Here is a 22,295-nt window from a genome sequence, read left to right on the forward strand (position 1 = left end):
TTTCAGCTTTTGTAAGCAATACGTTCGTTGTCATTTAAAGATCACCCCCACATAAACATATTCATCATTTGAACAATAACTTATAGATTATTGTGTATAAATATGTGCCTGATTAACACCAAATACATATAAAATAAGTGGTTCTGTTTTTGGTGCAACCCCTGCGAGACGCTGATGAATAATTCATGAACATTCATGAACTATTCATGAATATTCTTCAATTATTCATGAATATATTCATGCAATTCGTGAACTTAAAACTTCATGATTAATTTAGTAAACAATATTCATGAACATTCATTAATCGTTTTGTTCATGAATTCATGAACGTTCACGAACCTCTTTTATTCATGAAATCATGAACATTCATGAACAACCCATTCATGAAAATCCATAAAAAGTTCTAGGAATATTCATGAACTTAAAACCATCATGAATGATCGTAATAATTCATGAGTTATTCATGAACTACAACTCGCACCAGTATGCACAAACAATTCTTGAATATTCATGAAATTTCATGAACTGGAACAATTCATGTATATTCATGAACTTTAGTCGTGTTCATGAATTTTAACGAATGCAAGTTGGGGTCAGCGGCATCTGAATTTCATGAACTCTACTGGGGGTCAAGAGTTGAAATTTTCTATCAAACCAATGACAATTCTATTGGAATCAATGCAATATTCGATGAAACAAATTCTTATGACATTAGGTATAATCATCAGAAGAGTTTAACATGAAATCACCAACAATTTGCTGTGTTCATTATATTTTTATACTGCCACAGATAAATGCTAACAAAAGCTGTTTTCAGTGATACGCAGCAATCAATTTCATAACCAATTTCAAGTAAATTAGTATATGTTCAAATTAAACCTATAGTCGGAAAGCTTAATTGTTTATACGAGCAACGTAATTAAATAACATGTGACAAAATTTCACAAACCAATATAGATCTATACATAATCATTATAGCAATATCAGTGGGCAACAATATCATGTTGAAAAAGAAATACTGATAAATCAAAATTTACTAAAAGTGTTCATCTGTGATTAAAGAAATCCAGACATGGAATAATCCGTTCACTAATGTGCCAAAACTCCCATTTGAAGATGAATAATGTTTTCCCTTCCACACGCCAGCAGATACAGCAGTCATTTTGGATTGTGACTGTTTTGGCGGGAAATATGTATAGAAGTCATGTGACTTATGTGGGTATGTGACAAGTCATGTGACTTCAGTGGATATTCATTAAAATTCATCAAAATGAATGAAATAGCATGTCAAGAATCATTCATGAAGTTTTATGCATAACTGATATTCATTTAAATTCTTTAAAATGAATGAAACATTTATTCATTTTGAAGAATTTTTATGAATATCAGTCATGCATAAACTTCATGAATAATTCTTGACACATTGGTCATGAACAATTATGAATGTTTCATGGATGCATAAAACTTCATGAAGATTTTATGAGAGTCATTTGATGAATATTCATGAACTTTTTTTCATGAACCACAATCTGCTTATATTCTTGAAAGTTTATGAATCATTCATGAATTTTCATGATGTCATGAATACCATCTCGCAGGGGAAGCACAATCAGTACCTAATGATAGTGCCATAGATTTTTTCCGGGACGCAATTGATTATTTTTTATATTTTTATATTAAAGTAAAATAAAAAGCCCAAACTTTTCAATGGTCGTAATGGTATAAAGTAAGTAGGTTTTAAATACTAATTCGTCTGCTCCTGTTTTGGTAGAGCAAAAATAATAATCGTCGGCGGTGGAGCATCTACCTTGTTTTGTGTGAGTACGAGTTGCGTCCCCTTGAACACTTTTATTATAGTATCTTATCCGAATCGGTTTGGTTTTTTAAAAGAGACAATTCACTCAGGCTAATTCTTTTACATAACCAAGAAGCCAAATTTAGCATAAATGTATTGTTCTACATTTCTTATGAAATATATAACGTAAAACATTGACAAATTCCTCGACATTGTTAAGTATTTTAATTAATATCGTTCAAATATCAAATCGTTGATCAATACGATTAAGCAGGTACAATATGGACGCTGTACCCATACCCGAGTCAAAGGCACTTACGTTAAACAAATGAACTACATAACCACTGAGAAGGTGATAAAATGATTTTTAGGCAAGACAATTCACCTAACAAGGTAAACACACTACCGTCAGAGCGATTTGAGCGGTTCTAGACAAAAATTGCATTACTCTACGAGCAAGGGGCAGGGTTCGGCATACAAGAAGTTTGACCACAGTGTGTAATGGCGGACAGTGAGCGAGTTTGAAAGTTTCACACACATGTCACCACCATGGGCATATCACAGTAAAACCGACTGATCTAATTTCCATTACAACTAGGTTTTTTTTCGATATATGTACAAATTTTAATGTTCTCTAAGACTGAATTGTCCCTCTAACAGGAAATATACGGTGGTACTTGAATGATATCATGTACACTATGATTTTATATCTTCATTAATTATCTCAAGCCCTCGACATATTACTTTTATATATTGATAATAATAATTGGAGTGTTCGAGATCAAATTCAATTCAATTCAACTTTATTGCTTCCTTACATCCAAACAAAATGGATCGATAGCAAAACATACATGTAAATAACACACAATAGATTAAAACAAAAACTTAAAAATTTATCAAACAAGCTTTCCTCAGTTCAAATGACTTTTTAACAAAGAGGCCTAAGTCCTGTAGAGGTTTTTAGATCATAAGAAGACAAGAGTCGTATCAAATTTTCAAAATCTGTTTGGTGATGGTTAATTACATCTTTGTGACTATTAAAGAAAATTGTTCTCACTGTAGAGTTAACGGAACACGTCGAGATCAAATGCAGAGTGCTTGAGCATACCAACATGTGTAATGCCCGATGTCGTTCAGGTTGCAGCCGAACACTCGAAATATTATGTTGAGTGTTCGATATACAATGTCTAACGCTCGAAACAATTCAATCAGAAAATACTATAACATTTCTATGTCCTAAATTAGTGGAAATGAAGAATGTTTCCGATAAAAGGGCATACAGAGAAACACTTCATTGTTTTTACATATAAATTGTCTGTCATTTATCCTCGTGTCTCTATAGACAGCCACCCAAGTTGGTTCCAAATAATATCAATATACCATTTATGGTATCTACCAAGATCTACTGTCACACACAGGATGATATTTTTAAAATTTCGCCAACACAAGGATATGATGTGATTTTTTTGTCGGAAAACCCCTTCCGTGGTATCTTGTGAAAGTCACAACAATTGTATGACATCATGAACTATGGCTTGACGTCAGAGAGTATTTAATCTTATTTCTTAGGAACTGGTGAAAAAAAATCAAGTAAAAAATTTCAACAAAATCATTGGGCGAATTCCTGTCGAATATGTCAGAAAACACATGCATACTGATTGTTATCTCGTCAACGGAAAACGTAATGGCAATATCTACCCGGAAAATTACGGCAATCTTACAGTAGACATTACACTATACGATTAATTAAACCCTTGGTGACGTACATGTATTTCAATCATTAACAACGTAATCAAAAAAATTAACCCATGTTAAATAAACTGTTACAAAATTCATTTTTATTAATGCATGTGTCAATCAAAAGGATATTTAACAGCGAACATTATCATAGGTATTATATTAAACTTGTCTGACATTATATGTCAATATATAGATTATATATTGACATACATATTATCAGACGAGTTTAATATCTACGAACATTATAACCACCATGCTCGGTCCACATGAACTACAAGGACCGAGGAATGTATAACCCTAAATCGGCCTGGTATTGTGATACCAAGGGTTTGATATGGGATAAATAAAAACGTCTGGTATAAAGAGTATAATTAAAAATACAAAAAAAAAGAATCTTGTAGAAATTGTATATATTTCTGCTTCTCCGATAGTGTTGATACAAACAAAGGCAAAGCTCCATGACTTTTGTTTTAACTATACAGTTATTTGGATTATTTCATATATATGTATCGCGTTAATAAGACAAAACGTACGACATTACAACTTTCGATAAATAGATGCAAATATTTATCTGATGCTGGTTGGTCAAATGAAGCTAAAAAATAAATTTGAAAAACAGATTAGGATACATAACTAGAAAATGAAAAAGTACACCTTTGGCCTTATATGTACCTGATCAAACTCACTTAATTAGCCCAGCTGTAGTCTCATCTGTAAAGAAACATCGAAGGTGACCTTCATTTTCCTCTCACTAACCAATATCAATATCTTAATTAAAAGTTTATTAATATCCTAGCGTCCGCCCTTATAAATAATCTGTGATATATAGCATACGATTAGCTATACATGTATGTATGGTATATACAGACACACAAGACTGACACGAATGGCCTTCTTATCTATAATGAGTACTTCATTTGCAATTGATTAAAAGAAAGCAGGAACATAATTATTTTTTAATTAATTTAAAGCTACAAATATTAATGAAATACAAGAAATATTGGTTGCCTGTTTTATCAAAGCTAATTACTGGACACGGCTCTGAATATTTAAGTTATAATTCCATCTTTATCCCGCTATATGAGGCTTATGTTAAGGTTAGAATTAACATTACCATTCTGATATGGATGTCTTCGGTTTAATTATCTGTCAGACATATTCTAATTAACTGTTATTGTCTTAATGAAACTAACGGGATTGGACGACAAGCCTGTCTTTCTTGATACTGCAAAACATTTATCTTTTTTTTTAAAAAACGTAAACCTCATGCATACATCTGAAGAAATGCGAGAGAAATTCTTATATAAATTTACATCAACGGTTCGCGTTGAAATTCATCTCCTACTACAATCCAACTCTACACTTAGGCCCCGAATCCGATACCTGTCGAACAATATTACTACGTACTGGCCCTAAATCGGAGGTTTTTTCCCGTATGTTCCGACTTTTCTCAATCACCAAATCCCAATACAGTCTACCTATGTCTATATAAAATCAGTCGAGAGACAAGGGTCTTTATAATAGAGGTCAAATTGTCGGATGAAACTGGACCTTAGGGGCTCTGTATACAAAGGCGGTCGCTAAAGTAGAATTTACAGTACATCTTTTGATTTAAACATATTTTATTGCAAAATGTGCAATGGGATTGAGCACAAGTTATACAACTTATATAAAGTCCGTTCCCAAAAATAATTAAACATTCAAATTACATAGACAAGATGGCATTTACAAGAAAAGATATACATAATATATAAAGTTGTATTTGAGACAGAGAGAGGGAGACAGTGAGGGAAGAGCGAGAAAGAGAGAGGTGGGGAGGGAGAGAGCTATTTTATAACCAGTATGCTCCTCAATGTGTTGGTTTCAACTTGTATTATACTATTATTTTAAAATCTAAAATCTACCCCTCCGATAAAGACGACAGAAGTTCTAAACCACTTTTCTTAACTTTCGACTTCTCAATATTCATATCATCCTGTCTTCGGTTTGTCTTTCTCCTGGTCACTCTAGGCTTTCTTTGAATATTCGTTTCTCTTTTGTCGTCAGTATCGGAGGGTTATACAAATATAATTTAAGTGTAAATACAAAACATCTTTATTAGGTCGTAAAACACACACAAACCAATAAATAATGTTTACCAAATTTTGAGATAACTGAAATGTTTCTATCAAAATAACTATGCCTAAATATCATATGGAATTTTCAAAATATTGTCATCATTTTGTTATAAATGCAGATTTAAATGTTTTTATTTAAACCGAACTCTTTGTTATTTAAGGAATCGTTCACATTCGTACATTGGTACGACTTTCAACTGCTCTCCAATAAATCTCGAGAGGTTTGTTCATTATCTCTCTCAATAAACGGACATACAGCTTTTGCTTCTTGACTCGGTCTTCAAATGTCTTCATCAATGTTGTCAATTTTATTGTGCCCATTTTATCAGATACAGCCTCACTTATTCCCGCTTTATGTTGCAGAAGTCGTTAATTCTCAGTCAAATGAACGGACGAAATGTCGCATTAATCCAGAAGTAACCCTTCTTCTTGTCAGATTTCTCCATTTTCCTGTAAATCTGGAATTGCGAACTAATAATCCTAATATGATAGGAACAGTCAGTTCAGATCTTTCTTGACCTTATCGAAATGGAAAATCGTCTGGATCATTAAAGCGCTTACTAATTATGGCGAAAACAGCAATAAAATCAAGCGTCGGATGATAGAGATCACTGCTGTGTATTATTCCAGCTTTAATTAGCATCTCAAGTGGTATAGGTTGGGATGATAAATCAATTATGGAGAGGTCCCTGTTAAGCACAAAAACCGACGTTTCTGCCTTATTTGCAATTATAGACAAAGCAATTTTATCGACTTGTGTTTATAGAACAATATTACCCTATTTGGGGGTCAATGTGAAAATGACAGGAAGGATACAGGGAATGTATTTTCTCTATTTCAGACAGACGATCTGTAATACAATCGCCTACGTGAAAAACAATAGAAAACCGTACATCTGTAGGAAATAAGCAAATACATTGCTATTTTAGGTCTACGTTATTGATGTTCTATTTTCTTATAAATAATTATCCCACTTAGGAAGCTTATATGTAATATATTCTTCAACAGTTTCGAAACATTGGACTTGTAAGAATGAGCTTAAATTGAGCAGCAAACAGGCAGCGATGTAAGTTGGGATGGACGGAGTACCGTAGTCAGCCCGTGAAATGGGAAGTTACATCCCACAAATTGAAGGCGTCGCTCCCTTGTGGTAATGACCACTGGTATAGTTTTATTTGACAGAGACCCAGGCCCCAGTCTGGGACCTACAAGTAGAGAAGCTGGTCAACAGACGTAAATTTTCAAACTAACAGATTTACAATCTTCATCATGATCATTAGTGTAAAAACCGTGAAAGCATTATCAGTCTCCATTCAGGGAGAGTTCAGTCAAAGTTACATAACTCCGTTCCGGACCTCCCAGGGATGACCTGGTTTTATTGCCGTGAAATAGATAGACTAGCCGACTACCATCAGTCCGTTAGGCCGTCCACGTCCCTATAGGAAATCTAGAAGTCATTAGATCCGTAATATCGGGAAATGCGCAGCTTTGAAGTTTAATTGATATGAGATGATAAAGTTTTATAGCTGTTTCTGGGGTTTGACATGAATCAAACAATTTACACCGTGAATAGATTATTTCCTTTTTAGTTCCCGCTGAGCCCTTTCTACAGGGGTGCCTCCTACAGCCATCGGTTTTGTACTTCAGAGGCGACACTCCCAAATCCACATCGTAAATTTCAGGCAAATTATACTCTGACTGAATTGGAAATTTATATTTAATATTCGATAAAACTGCATGTTTTCAGATGATCAAGCCTTTCTAACAACAATTTATTGGTTTTTATTTGTTGTTGCTGATGAAAACATTATTCGTGAAATGTATGGAATATTTCTACTCGCGGCGTATTTGTAAATTGTGAAGCTGCTGGAGTCCTGCTGAGAGCCATTACTAACCTCTGTATATACTCACAGAAGTATCCATCAGCTTAGAATTTGTCATCATCTAGACAAACTTTAGATCACCTTCAGACCGTAAGAAATAGTCAATAAATTATACACTTACAGAGGTGATAGCAGGAATTATTTATACAATGTAAATGCATACTAGTTACTTGTTTATACGATAAGATCAAAAACCCCTTACATGTCGCAAATTATTCATGGAAATAAAACAAATTTACTTTGCATTTGTTTCAGCAATAATAATTCTTTTAGAGTTTAACACAAGTTTCGCCAAAAAAATCGATAAGATTATAGATACAGGTTCAAACAAAGAGAACTAATGAGAGTTTGCCAACCGTGTGGTAAAGACACCGGAACTAGGTACCCCATGAAGCGAGAGTGAGAAAATCAGGATTTGTACAGAGCTAAGATTGTTGCATTTATCTGCATTTTAAGATGTTTTTGGATACTGACGTTTGGTGGAAATGTTTCCGAATATATCAGCCACACAATAATATATAAATGGTTTTCGAGAAGTGTCAAAAAAAAAAAAAAAAAAAAAACAAAAAAACTTGAGAAATGTAAACATGTCACCACACCAAGGGAGGTACCGACGTAAATCGCCTGACATAAGAACAGATGTTCGAAACGAAGCCTTCATATAAATTGTTGTAGAACAGAAAATACACGGATGAACCATAATGACTGCAAAAGACGTCAAAGATTTGATTAATTTCCCCCTTTGTATGTAATTTGGATTTAATATAATTCCTTTTTGACAAGTTACTTAGTATATTTCCTAAAGTCAATATAAAATTATTTATAAGTTAATGATGGATTAAAAACTGTTTTCTTCATTGACAAATGAAACACTAGAAGTATTTATATATAGCAAATATATATATAACTTATTTGCTTTCTACCCATGTAAGACTGAATACTGAGTTCATTTTCGTAAATTAGAAGGGAAACTGTTTTCGTGTTAGTATTTAATTCGTTGATAATATTCAAAAGATGTAGTTTTTAAATATAAAGGTAAAAGCAGCTCATAAAGTATGCACTGGTTCAGATCGACGATGAATCACTGTAAAAGTATTTCAACCAGTGGGAAAATATTGAATCTCTTTATTAAGGAATTGCTATATGCCCATTAACAAATCGACGCCATCTTTGATCTTTTTTCAGTCATTGCATTTGTCAGTAATGCCTGTGAGTTAGGAAGAAGGCTAGGCAATGAAGTGTCCCCAGTAAATGTGTTATTTGTATACTTTATGGGTTCAGACCGTTCGTCACTAGTAGTTCTGCTCTTCTGAACACGCGAGAGAAAGCGATGGGTGATTTTCCGCATTGATGGCGCTCTTCAATACCCAAGATAGATTTGTAATGTATGACCAAAACATCGTATTGTGTTTATAACGATACGCTAAAATACTATAATTTTAATGTTATCATTACCGAAGTGATACTTTGAACATTAATTATATGGATGGTTATGATGAGAAATGTCAACGGGTACATTTTTTCTACGGTATATTACTGCATTCCTTACATAGGGTTAATGTTTACAAACAAATCCATTGCCTTTGATGTCTTTTTCCGTGAAAATCCTTTGTTCTTTTAATGTATATGCTTTCGCTTAAAATCATTGCTTTGGTAAACCACTTCATGTATAGATCAGCGTATATCTAAAGATGCTACGCCGCTGACAAATGATACTTTTTCTCCATCAAAAACATGAACAGACAATTTAGTATAAATTTCTCTTCGGTTACAAAAGTTACTTGCTTTACGCCATTACCAACACTGAAAAGTTTACGATTATTTTATTCAAAATAAAAATATTACAAATAATTAATTGCGTCGAATAACGAAAATAATTCTGTGGTACTGTATCCTATATGGAATGAAGTACTGATTGCGCATGAACCAAAAGCAAAATAAATTATTTAAAATTATTATTAATTGTGTGTGTGTGTGTGTGTGTGTGTGTGTGTGTGTGTGTGTGTGTGTGTGTGTGTGTGTGTGTGTGTGTGTGTGTGTGTGTGTGTGTGTGTGTGTGTGTGTGTGTGTGTGTGTGTGTGTGGGTGTGCTAATTAAACATATACACACATACGAAAGCCGATTGGGCTAATTTTGTAAGAAGAAAAGATTCGCGTAATAACGCGGAAAGTTTCGCGTAATAACGCCAGAAGTTACGCGTTATTACGCGAAAGTTTCAAATTATTTCTTTTTCTTCTACCAAAATGAGCACAAGCAGCTTTCGTACATACACGATTAAACACCAATTATTAAAAATTGATATCAATGCACTTAGGAAGATTATCTCCCTTTTGTGGAAGCCATACAACTCAATTTACTGTAGTTTATCTTTCGAAAAACACAGATCAGGGATTGTTAACTTGTTTTTAAAATTTGCACAGACATAAGATTTTGAAAGTTTTCTATCATTGAGTAAGTAATATAAATCAATTAGATTTAGAGAAATATGAATTTGGAGAATATGCATTAATTGTTGGTTGACAATGCTAAAGACATTTTTTTTATTTGTAAATGTCTATAATTTACATGTATTTCCGTGTATTCCCTTTATGTGTCAATAATTAATGTATAATTCCACACAGTCATCAGTACAATATGATCCGTTAACCACAAACTGAGGACCCACATCACCATTAGTAACCTAAACCTCTGAATTAAGTCGGTGTGATAATGGATTATTTGACCAGAAGTCATCGTTGCTATCACAGGATGACGTAGATATGGTCGTTTTTTCACACAATGAGAGTAAGGAATTGTTTTAAGATGACAGGGGAACTCTCACCTCTGACACACAGGCGCGGCGATACGTATAGTATGTATATATAAAACAGTCGGATGCATTGTTTTAACTTCGGTTCTCCGCGAAGCAGTAGTTCTGTATACTATCGGCGTTATTCCCATAGATTTGACCCACGGTCTTCTTATGTGGAAACAACAAAACAAGCCAAAGAATGTTTAAATTGTTAATTTACTTTCAGGCATTTTAACTTTTCCTTTCATGCAAAAAATAAAAATAAAAATATAAATATTGTCGTTCGTCTTATCAATGGATTTTTTTCTATCTTATTTAAGATAAAGGTATATTTCTTTAATTAAGGCATTGAATATAAACATATAATTAGTTTGAAGAAAAACGGTGTTCCAAACCGCATCAGAAATATAGACAAAGCCAGTAAAATTTGTCGATAGGTTCAACAGATGCCATAAATTTTAGGGAAGGTGCTGTAACTATCAAATATCTATAGTTTTGTGACAGGTAATCATAATTCTGTCCATCACCTAATTAATCAGGGACCCATCCTGGGCGCCTGGAGCCTGCGGCGTCAGCTCGTGGAGGTGTGCGTGGGGAGGGGGTAACCACAGGTGAGCTTTTGTGGCGGTAATTAATGATTTAGCACCAAAACATCACCTGCTGTCTCTGTCTAATTCAATTATCATAACTACTTGAATAAGACAAAAGTGTTACGATGATAACATAATTGTATTCCTTGTGACAAGTAGATTATCAATTTACTTTTTACATTATAATGACTATAAAATGCATATATGTCGCTCGACTAATGAGAGGGGTATCGTTTAATTTTATTTTACTGAATTTTCTTTCAAATTGGGTTTTTATTACATCCTTAAACTTTGTTTGATCATGCTCAAATTCGGTTCCGATGTCTAAATGAAAATTGGAATAACCTTTAGACCTTGACCTCTAGGTCAAAACTTAAACATAACTAACAATACTGCGTATAAACGAACAAATGCAAATTGTTTGCGAATAAGCGCAATAATTTTGAATTGAGTTTATTCGCTAAAGCACTGCTTTTGTTCATAATATATTTTATCTACATAATTACACGGATGGGGTTCCATAATTTAATATCCAAATACAATTGTATATGTGTCTTTTTATTTTGTGTGTCAGTATTTAACTCGACATTTCCATAGGATGTGATATAAATAATCTACATCTGACTCCATGGGTATACGTGTGTGAACTTGTTTTATACTTTACATCTAATCGTACATCTTAACTCCAGTGACTATTTTGTCCGTATTTTACATTTAATACTTTACATTTAATACTGCACATGTCCATATTTTACATTTAATACTGCACATGTCCGTATTTTACATTTAATACTGCACATGTCAATATTTTACATTTAATACTACACATGTCAATATTTTACATTTAATACTGCACATGTCCATATTTTACATTTAATACTGCACATGTCAATATTTTACATTTAATACTGCACATGTCCATATTTTACATTTAATACTGCACATGTCAATATTTTACATTTAATACTGCACATGTCCATATTTTACATTTAATACTGCACATGTCAATATTTTACATTTAATACTGCACATGTCAATATTTTACATTTAATACTGCACATGTCAATATTTTACATTTAATACTGCACATGTCCATATTTTACATTTAATACTGCACATGTCAATATTTTACATTTAATACTGCACATGTCCATATTTTACATTTAATACTGCACATGTCCATATTTTACATTTAATACTGCACATGTCAATATTTTACATTTAATACTGCACATGTCCATATTTTACATTTAATACTGCACATGTCAATATTTTACATTTAATACTGCACATATCCATATTTTACATTTAATACTGCACATGTCAATATTTTACATATAATACAGCATATATCCATATTTTACATTTAATACTGCACATGTCCATATTTTACATTTACTGCACATGTCCATATTTTACATATAATACTACACATGTCAATATTTTACATCCAAATACAAATGTTTGTACATTTAGATCCTGTTCGTTTTACCTAATTATGTACGGCTGTGGTGACTGTGATTTAAACTTAATTGCACATGTATCTATATTTACGTCTTATGCGTTATAGTTTTGTCAGGTGACATAATCTAATTAGTGTAATATAGACCTAAAGGATTATTTGTTGTACAGTCAACTTAGATATACATACTGATACACATATTTCCATGTCACATGTTTATATGTTCCACTTTTAACTATCTTTGAAGATGACAATATCCTCACTACATATTGGTCAACATATTAGGCGGAAATCTCTGTCTTTGACAGCATAAAGGAAATGCAGTTGTGCATTCTTTGACTACAATTTTTTTTTCTTATAGTCTATATTATCAACAATGTCGACCCAATATTGCAAAATTTGCATCTCGAGCAAAATTTGCATAACTTGCATACATTAAATTTTAAACCTTGACAGTGATATCGACTAATAGGATCAATTTATCACGCTGATGAGTTATTAAATGGCACCTGTTTGTGGGGATGAGATTAGGTCCCTGGGTTCGGTTTCGGTTTTGCTACTTAAATGTATTATGTTGTATAATTATGTAATCTTCATTATGGAGGCAAAAAAAGAAATAATGCTCTTATAGCAGCCAGGGTCATTTAAGGACAACCAAGCTTTAGAGCCATAGTTCCCGGAGAAAAACCACCCTATCTCCTGCCAGTAAATGACAACTGTCTCACGTGCACGTTGGTGTTGAACTGTTTCAAGCACTTGTTCACTACGGCCCCATTTCCCATGATCAGTTGACTGGTGCTTAGTCAGGGTGGGAAGAACGAGAATCATTTGTGATTTAGATACTTTAACGCCGTGCTTATATCAGCTATTGAATACCTGGAAGTGAGCTTTGAATTCCCGGAAACTTCATAACGACTGATTTGAATGCACAAAAATTACGTTTTTATGATATACACAACAAAGAAACAGTTTACATTGATACAAATAGATAAAAATATAATTTACCACAGACATAATGCGTACTAACAACAAAATGAGATGATTAGTAAATACTCTTCATATTCCCAAACAAACCTTTCAGATAAATAGTCTCGGTCTTTACTCTCTTCTTTGGTGGTAAAAACAAGTTTATTGTAATAGTACATTATTTCTGATAAAGTGTTAAAAACCTTTGCCAATTTACTTTATATAACGAGATACATGAATGTTAGGTAAAGATTAGTATATCTGTAGAAAGAGAATGATATATATAGCTGATGACTTTAGTAGCGGAACCTGTAACTCCAGCCAGTGGTACAACGTTACGTGTGAAAAGTTAGGGGCAAACCGCGAGATGATTTGAAGTTTACTTTCTTTCATCTGACTGAGATATCGGAGTCAAATGTCTCTTGACTCTTGAAAGTGTAATTTTCTATGACATTACACATCAGCAGCACTAAATATGGTGGTTAAAAGACCGCCGAGTCTCACCTTTCAGGAAAGTTATTAACTATACGACAAACATCGCCAACCAAATTGCCCATCATATTGACAATTAACGCCTAACAGACATAAGGCGGTCGCTGATTGGCTGACGGTGTTGTCAATCTAACCAATCCTGACAGTTGTCAGATGATAGTTATATTCTAATGAGCTCGCGAGGCGCGATAGGATCCGCCCCTTCATTAATCAAATGACATGTACACATGGTTGGTCGGTGGTATCTTATCTCGAGTTGAACAGGAGCCGAGGTTTGTTTACGCGGGATATCCCATGTTTGCATTACAAGAAGATCTACATCTGTGATAATATTTTACAAAAGGAATACACACATATTAATTAGAGGGTGCACCTGAATTATCACTGAAGCATACACCGTCTCACAATTCGGACATATTACATGACATAGTTCGTTTGTTAAAGATTTACCTGTGATATACAGTACATGTACACGGGGACTACAATTCAATAATCAACGTGACAAAAATGGAGTTAGTTTAAGAAAGTGTCTTTACTCGGTCCATTTTTAATTTGTGAAATGATGCCCGGTGCGTCTCAGTACCGCCTGTCCGAGGAGACTGGAAGTGACGGAGAAACCTCGGTGGACTTTAGACTGAATCCGGACATGAAACTTGACAATCGAATACCTAATATGTCCCAATCAGATTCAGATGACGGACTCTCTGATTCGGACAGTGCCATAAACTCTCCGGACACCGATGGTCACAAAGTGGTCAGTCCTGACCATAATACGCGGTCAGAGGAATGTCACAGTGGAACGGAGTTCGAATCTCCAGATAAAAGTTTAGGATCGCCATTATCGAAAGGTAACTATCATCATCATTAAAATCACACTAAGGACCCGGGTCAGTATTTTACAATTCAAGCAATAAAAAGAATAATTAATTACTGCAATTAGAATATTCGACGTCTGTAATTTTTCACATTCTCCAGCTTGCATTTTTCAAGTTCAGTTTTAAGTGTTCATGAATTTTCATTTTTTTTAGCGAGAACATTCCAATCATGAGAAATGAATGTGCATTTTTTATTTATTCATTAGCATTTTAATTACAATAGGAGGAAATTATATAACAATAACTGTACGCCTGATTGCCAGACAAAAAGAAATTTGAATAAAATATAACCATGATAGATTTTCTAACTATATAAAATCAGAGATTTTAATATATGTATTTAAATCTCTGATAAAATGTTATCCAGATTTTTTTTGGACTGAAATGAGTTATTAAAATTACGCCACGAATTAAAAATAATTTTCTTATCTCTATTTAAATATCGCCACCTTCCGAGACACCTGTGTATCATAAGTTTTTATTTAGTTTGTAAATATCTCTAATTGTACTAAAGAAATTGTGTTGTAGGGGTTACTTCCCTTGTCATGCCATATGAAAAAAATATCTCTGAAGATGTAATTTTCTTAAATCTCAAGCTATGAAAATAATTTGGTCAGTAATGACAACGACTTATTAATCCTTTATAATGAGAAGGCAAAGTAAAATGTAACTTTAAAATTGTCATGATGCAAATTATCAATATACATGTTGCAATAATAATTTCGAATAAGAAATTCAGGAAATAATTTCAATGGGATATTCTAAATTGTTGTTCACACAGAGTAGCAAAGGTCTCGCACTTCAGTGCATATGTATTATTAATATACTTTTATTCTTTGGTAAGACGACTAAAGTTTTAGAATCACAGATTCATACCACAATTATCCGTAGGTTATTTATGTATCGAATGGCACTTTTAGTTTGAAATACAAAGAAATGGAACTGAAAAACTTGGAAACTTAATCTGGGACATATATGTTATATTGTCTTCGATGTGTTAAAGTGATTGCAGTTTAACAAGTTTAGCTGATATATGCATTATAGAATTCATAAATAGAATGTTGGATGCAGAATATATTCCTAATTACAAATATGACACTTCAAAGGATAAGAGCCATTGTTTTTTTGTATTCTTACCACAATTAAAACCCTGAGGCATCTATCAAAAGCAACAATTTGACCCTAATACACTTCAAAAACAAAGGACTTTTTATCACATTCTAAAATGAATTAGCCTTTTTCAAGTAGCAGCTTGTTTTAAATCGTAAACGCAAGTTTTCTGTCTTTCAGAAATCTTAGTGCAATTCAATTAGACAAGGATAACAAATGCCAGGTGAATCTGTTCTATTGTTCGGTTAATTGGGGAAATCTGTTGTGTACAGATGGAAGGAACATGAATTTCAAACTCGTCCTAGTCCTGTTTTTGTCTTATTACAAGCTGATCGATACCTGATTACACCTTATCGATTGATCAAAGTATTTACCTGTACTCACCTGAGTTACAGGTGCGAAAATCCAATCAGATACTATCGCGATAAATGATATGCTTTAGGGTCTAACAGGTTTCGTCTGTACGACCTAACTGACCCCCGAGGGAACCATTCGGACTGTTTAGGGCTTTGATAATTGGAGAATAATAGCCGTTACCGTGGACCAGTCTGCGCCTCGCTGGAATAGCCTAAACCGACAAAGGCAGCGAAGATATCCGGAACTAATTCAATTAATCAACTCTCGCCTAAAACTAATTAGAAGATACTTAATATGTTTTTTCATATATATTTTTTACGAGAAACAGGAGAATTGGGTAGACCAACAATTTATACATACCTTACACTATTTACCAGAACGCTTAAAGATGAGTTTCATCGATTATTTTTACCGTTGCCTTTTTCTAAAAATAGTAAGTTAATTATGAAAAGTCATACATTATTTCGTTAATATCGACCGTTTGATTAGGTAATCCTAATAAATGGAGATTCACGCATTGTTACAACTATTAATTAGTGTTACAGCATGCAGGTCATGCCTTATTATATCGACCAGTGCTGCAGGTGCTTGATTAGCTGTGTTGAATAATCAATTAGTGTCCGGATTAATTAATAGAGATAACCCTATTATCAAATATATAAAAATGTTATATTAAGAAAAAAATAATATTTACAGTTTTATTTTAAAAACTCAAGAGAACAAGTTCTCTCCCTCATTGACTTGTAGCTCGTGAATCATTAAAGTTGCTCGATCTGTGAATGGTTTTTTGCTTGGGAAACTTTTGGACATTGAGGCGAAAACTGTATTAAGAGGTGATCAAACGATTTTTAAACGGATGATGACAAATTCGTTGATGGGATTTTAATTGAGCGTGAAAATCAACAACCCGAGATCATTTCACTCATCTAAAGCGATTAAAGGTTACTAGCGAGGAAATGTATGACGGATTATTCACTATAAACACTTAAATTGCAATTTATAAAAGGTTTTTTTGGATGTTATTTTTCCTATGACTATGATTTTAGGATATTTCGATAAAAAAGTGCCGATTGAAACTTTTCAATTAATCACTCCCGATTTCCCCCAGTACAGTTGTCAGATCCACGCCGTCCCGTACATCAGGACGATGATGTGTCGGCAGAAATTGATAACATCCTCAGTATTATATCAGATTCAACACAAAATCGGTAAAAACTGTTGGTATTTAAAGGATAAACTGCATTCTTAGTGTATATGACTGTATAGATTGCATTCTCTAAACGTTACACATAATGGTCCGTGGAGTGCGTCATACCCATAGATTTATTAAAGTTATTGATCTAAGATATGTAACAAAAAATACACTGTAAGTTCCCACAGATTAGCTTTCATATCTTATATGTGTATTGCAATAGTCTTCAATTGTTGTAGTTTTATAGATATGATTTGTTTGTTGAGGAAAGGGTGATATATTTCACTCAAGACGATTTTTGAATTTAAATCACCTAACATAACAAATTATACTTTTAGATTAAATTATTTTTGTAATAAACACATTTCTTATGAATTTAGAAATGAACCTACATTATATTTGACAATTCCCTAACATTAACTTACATACAGGGTTTCAATAACAGCTGTGTTTTCCATGAAATAGTTAACTTTGGATATTTTTTTACTGTATGTAAGTAACACCAGAGCAAAAAGAAAGCTTAACTTTTATTCTGAATGATGGTAAAACAAATAAAGTTTTTTATTTTCTTTTTGAAAATATGAAAATATTTAGTTAATCAGTTGATATTTTAAAACAAATACAAAGATGAAAAAGTGTTTTTTACTTGGAAATGTTATCTTTTTATTTTCTTCAAAACATTTTCATTCATTTAATGCCTATGTGGTCAAAGTATAGGCAATATGCATAGTCAATATATATCTTTTTTGTTTTACTATAAAGTCTTTTTTGGAAATAGATAATACAGATAAAATTTAGAAAATCATAGCACTTTGATTAACTAAATGGGAGTGGCTGTCCTTTACCATAGTTTGAACTTCAGCAACAATTGGTTTAAAATACAATTAAAAGGTACAATGTACACCATATCCTTTGCCAGCACAACGCTAGTTCAATATTCAAAACAGACTTGGATTTTTAAATTCAAATAATAGTTTTTCATAACACTCAATTAAGAAATTTCATAACACTCAATTAAGAAATTTAAAGGTAGAAGTTATCTTATTTATTTTCTCGTATAAATCAAACTCTTAAAAAGTTTTGGTTCTGAATTTGACAATAAAGTCCATGGCTGGATTTATTAGTTAAATAAAATAAATTAGTCAGCTAAACCTGTCTATAGCGATTAGTCATTTCTATTTAGGATATTTATTAAGATCTGTTCTAATTACTGATTGGAATTGAACTAGACAGGGTTTCATAACGTAAATATTTAAGTTGTAGAAACAATTAAAATCATTTTTATTTTTCTGAATCACTGATTTACTTCTTGAATATTTAATTCTTATGCAATTTATGATGATAGAAGCTGATGATATTACATGATTGTGAAACAAAGAAAAAATGTTTCAAATAAAATTATTTTCAGAAAAAAATATAACGAAAAAATCCATTTAAATCTTAATATACAAAAAATATAGACCGTTGTCAAAAGCTCATCAAGCCCATGATAAAGTAATGCATAATGAACGCGTACATGTTGGACATGACATGTTTAATATTTCATGAGGTGTAATTACTAAATTGCTGTAGTATGAAAACTAATGATTTACGAGTAGTCATTGTAATGTCTTAGATAACTATCATGAGATATATTTCAATGGTGTTGGGCTGTTAAATATATCGTTTCATAGCTTTTTAGTTGTCGTGTAAGAAAGGTTATTAATTACTCGTAAACCGAGATAATTAATTCATAGTAATGTTTTTTTATTACTTTGTCGGTGCATTCGATGACGACTGACTGATACAAAATGACGTACTCTCGATTTATTTTTGAGTGACTTAATTGAAACAGAGACACGGAACACTTAATTTCTCAGTGTAGAATCCTTGAACATGTCCATTTAGACAGCTGTTCCGGTCATTTGATGATACGATGATTAAGATATTTATTAAGCGCGTTCGAATGGTGATCCCGCTGTGTTGGGACACTGATCCCTAAGCATTGATAAGACTTGAACTTCGGCCTTTGACTCCGATATTATGCTGCTTTACCGTGAAATCAACGTAAATTAATACTTTGATGCTACAATGTTGATTAGTGTAGCGTTCCCTAATTATGAAGATATACGTAGATAATCATTACCAACCGCATTTGTTCCAGATTAGACGTCCCGTCATCGTTTTCATGACTATCCATTATATAGATACTGCAGAACTTAATGCGAACTTGTCTTCAGCCAATAAACCAACCATATTCATTGGAAAAAATAGACTATTCCACAAATAAAGTATTTATTCATCGGTTGGGAAAGCGAACATGATTTTCACTTGTTTTTCACGTGGCTATGCGTCAAATCACATTTAATTTCTGAATAGTCCTAATTCTGTTATTGTTGCAGTTGCGAAGTGGTCAAACGACTGTAATCTCGGTATTCAGATGCATTCTGGCGCTAAATTAAGGCAGATATTTTATTTCATTAATAGATATAACATTGCATAGACTTATTTTATTACATTAAATAGGCATTTCAATAATTCGATATTTGACCTAATTTCCGACAGATGATCTGCAGGATGACTCGCAGGTCCGGCGGTACAGGACTGCGTTTACCAGGGAACAGATAGGACGTCTGGAAAAGGAATTCTACAAGGAAAACTACGTATCGAGACCGAGGCGATGTGAGCTAGCCAAACTTCTTAATCTTCAGGAGAATACCATCAAGGTTAGTTTCGTACATATTAAAACATCACAAAATTTCGCACATTTATAATCTGAATTAGATTTCCATCATTGTTAGTTTCGTACAGATTATGATTTTTAGGAAAAATGCTGTCAATGTCGGTATGTTACCAATTTATTCTTTACGCAAAAATCATATATTTCAGTACAGCTTTCTCGTATGTTCAAGTTTAGAAGAGAACTATGCTATCTATTTAAGTTTCGTCCAAGTTATCACTTCCGGAAAATATCACAAAAATATTTCGTGCACTAGGTGTAGTTCCACAAGGCTACTATTATCACAAGTTAAGAAGTCAGATTGAGATTTAGAAGTGATTATTAAAAATGTCAATAACATGGTTACCAAAGAAAATATCTTGCGATTAATAACTACATTAAAGTTGATGTTTTAAACAGTCTGAAATGTATAATAATAAGTTCTCTATTGTGTTACACTATATAGCCAATTACCAATCTTAATTATTTTATTATCATTTTAAACTGAATTTTATTTGTGAAATGTATTCACTAAAATAAAAGCATCATCATCGTTCTTTTCCGAACTGATTTTATGTGAAATTTACCATATGACTTTGGATAAATTATGGACAACTCTGCATGCTATAAGATACATTTTGTATTTTTACGAACATTTTATTTTTGTGCACTAGATATTCTAAAAGTGTTTTTAAAATTGTGTTAGTCTTCAAAGGAAAGGAGCATATTTTGATTTTCTGCATTTGATTATTGAGGAAGAAAAAAGACAAATGTTATCTAAAGCTGCAATAATGTCTGTTTCTCTTAAAGTGCCTAATATTCCGTGTTTTTTTTATCAGGTGTGGTTCCAGAACAGAAGAATGAAGGACAAGAGACAAAGAATGGCGATGGCTTGGCCTTATGGAATCGCCGATCCACACCTATATGCGTATTTAGCAGCAGCCGCAGCCTCGTATCCATACGGAATATCCTCTCCCGGATCCAACCCATTCAATTATTACGCGTCTCTCGGAATGCAGAGGCCATCTTCTGCAGGCCTTGGACAATATTCATCTTTTGGTGGTGGACCCATGCGTTCACGATCTGATATTCTTCCAGGAATGTCAGGCTCACTCATGCGCAATCCCACAATGCCAATCCCACACACAATGCCAGCCACTTCCTCCATTGGTTGTAATATACATACTTCTCTTGACAATTCCTCTCCACTTCTTCACGGACATTCTTCAATGCCAAACACATCCCCACCAGCTGATAATTGTAATTGTAACCCACTACTTGGAGGACTTGGGAATATACCTACATCACTTCCTTCCGCGCAAGCTCCAAAGGCGCATTCGAATACAACATCACAAGGACTGTTTCGTCCTTTCCAGACAGATTCCGAAAGAACTTGATGCTGTTCAAAAATATGGCCATGATAATGTATGGGTTGACAAAGCATAAACGTTAGTGAATGAAGTATTATACCAGGATGTTTCAAATGGACAAAAAGTGCAAAAAACATGGAACGTCTTTGGAAATAAAACGATGGTGTTGAGTACTGCGGTAGTCGTGTTACACCCCTGTTATGTCGGCGACTGTGTTTTACTGTTGTCTAATTGACACACGTAATGTAAATAGCTCTATGTTACCTGTGAGTGAGGTATAACGTTGTGTTCAGAAACGCGAAGAAGCTTGCCATGGACAGTGTACAGCTAGTGCAACTGTCCTAGCATTTGTTTATCATTTGATTAATTAACTGAAGCCTCCTAATTCCATACCGTTGTGTATTCGAACCGAACTTTGTCCCTTTGTTTCATTACAGGTTGTTACACCTTTTAGCCAGTCTTTTGTACTTACGTGTATTTTATTACCTGTGTATTATTGTTTGAATCCATTCCGTTTCACGTTGATTTCGCCATTATATTTATTTGTTCTGTATGGATAATACATTCAATTCTGGAATTTCGGAGTCAGTGTTGAATAGATTAATAAAATATGTTATTGAATTAAATTTGTATTTGCTCATTTCATAATTTTACAATCGCAACGAAAATAGTGCGTATACATGTAGTGACTGTGAATAAAAAATGTTCCGGACTCCTCCTCCTCCTAAACTACTGAAACAATTTCAACGAAAGTTTGCTGTAGGATTATGTGCAAATGTACGTGCAGGGTTATTACGGCGTTTTTTTCGAAATTAAGTTGTCATTGAAAATAGATCACTATCCACAGGTTTTTGTAA

The 22,295-nt window shown here is 33.3% G+C and overlaps 1 protein-coding gene across 1 annotated transcript; it reads left to right on the forward strand.

Moving 5' to 3' along the window:
- The first annotated feature begins 14,087 nt into the window (after positions 1-14,087).
- LOC138320662 (homeobox protein vab-7-like) lies at positions 14,088-22,064 on the forward strand. Its single transcript, XM_069263806.1, has 3 exons — positions 14,088-14,684; positions 19,915-20,075; positions 20,908-22,064. The coding sequence occupies exons 1-3, from the start codon at positions 14,396-14,398 to the stop codon at positions 21,463-21,465; spliced, it is 1,008 nt and encodes a 335-aa protein (XP_069119907.1). The 5' UTR covers positions 14,088-14,395; the 3' UTR covers positions 21,466-22,064.
- The last annotated feature ends 231 nt before the right edge of the window (positions 22,065-22,295 follow it).

Source organism: Argopecten irradians, chromosome 4 (genome assembly GCF_041381155.1).
Source record: "Argopecten irradians isolate NY chromosome 4, Ai_NY, whole genome shotgun sequence".
Taxonomy (NCBI): Eukaryota; Metazoa; Mollusca; class Bivalvia; order Pectinida; family Pectinidae; genus Argopecten; species Argopecten irradians.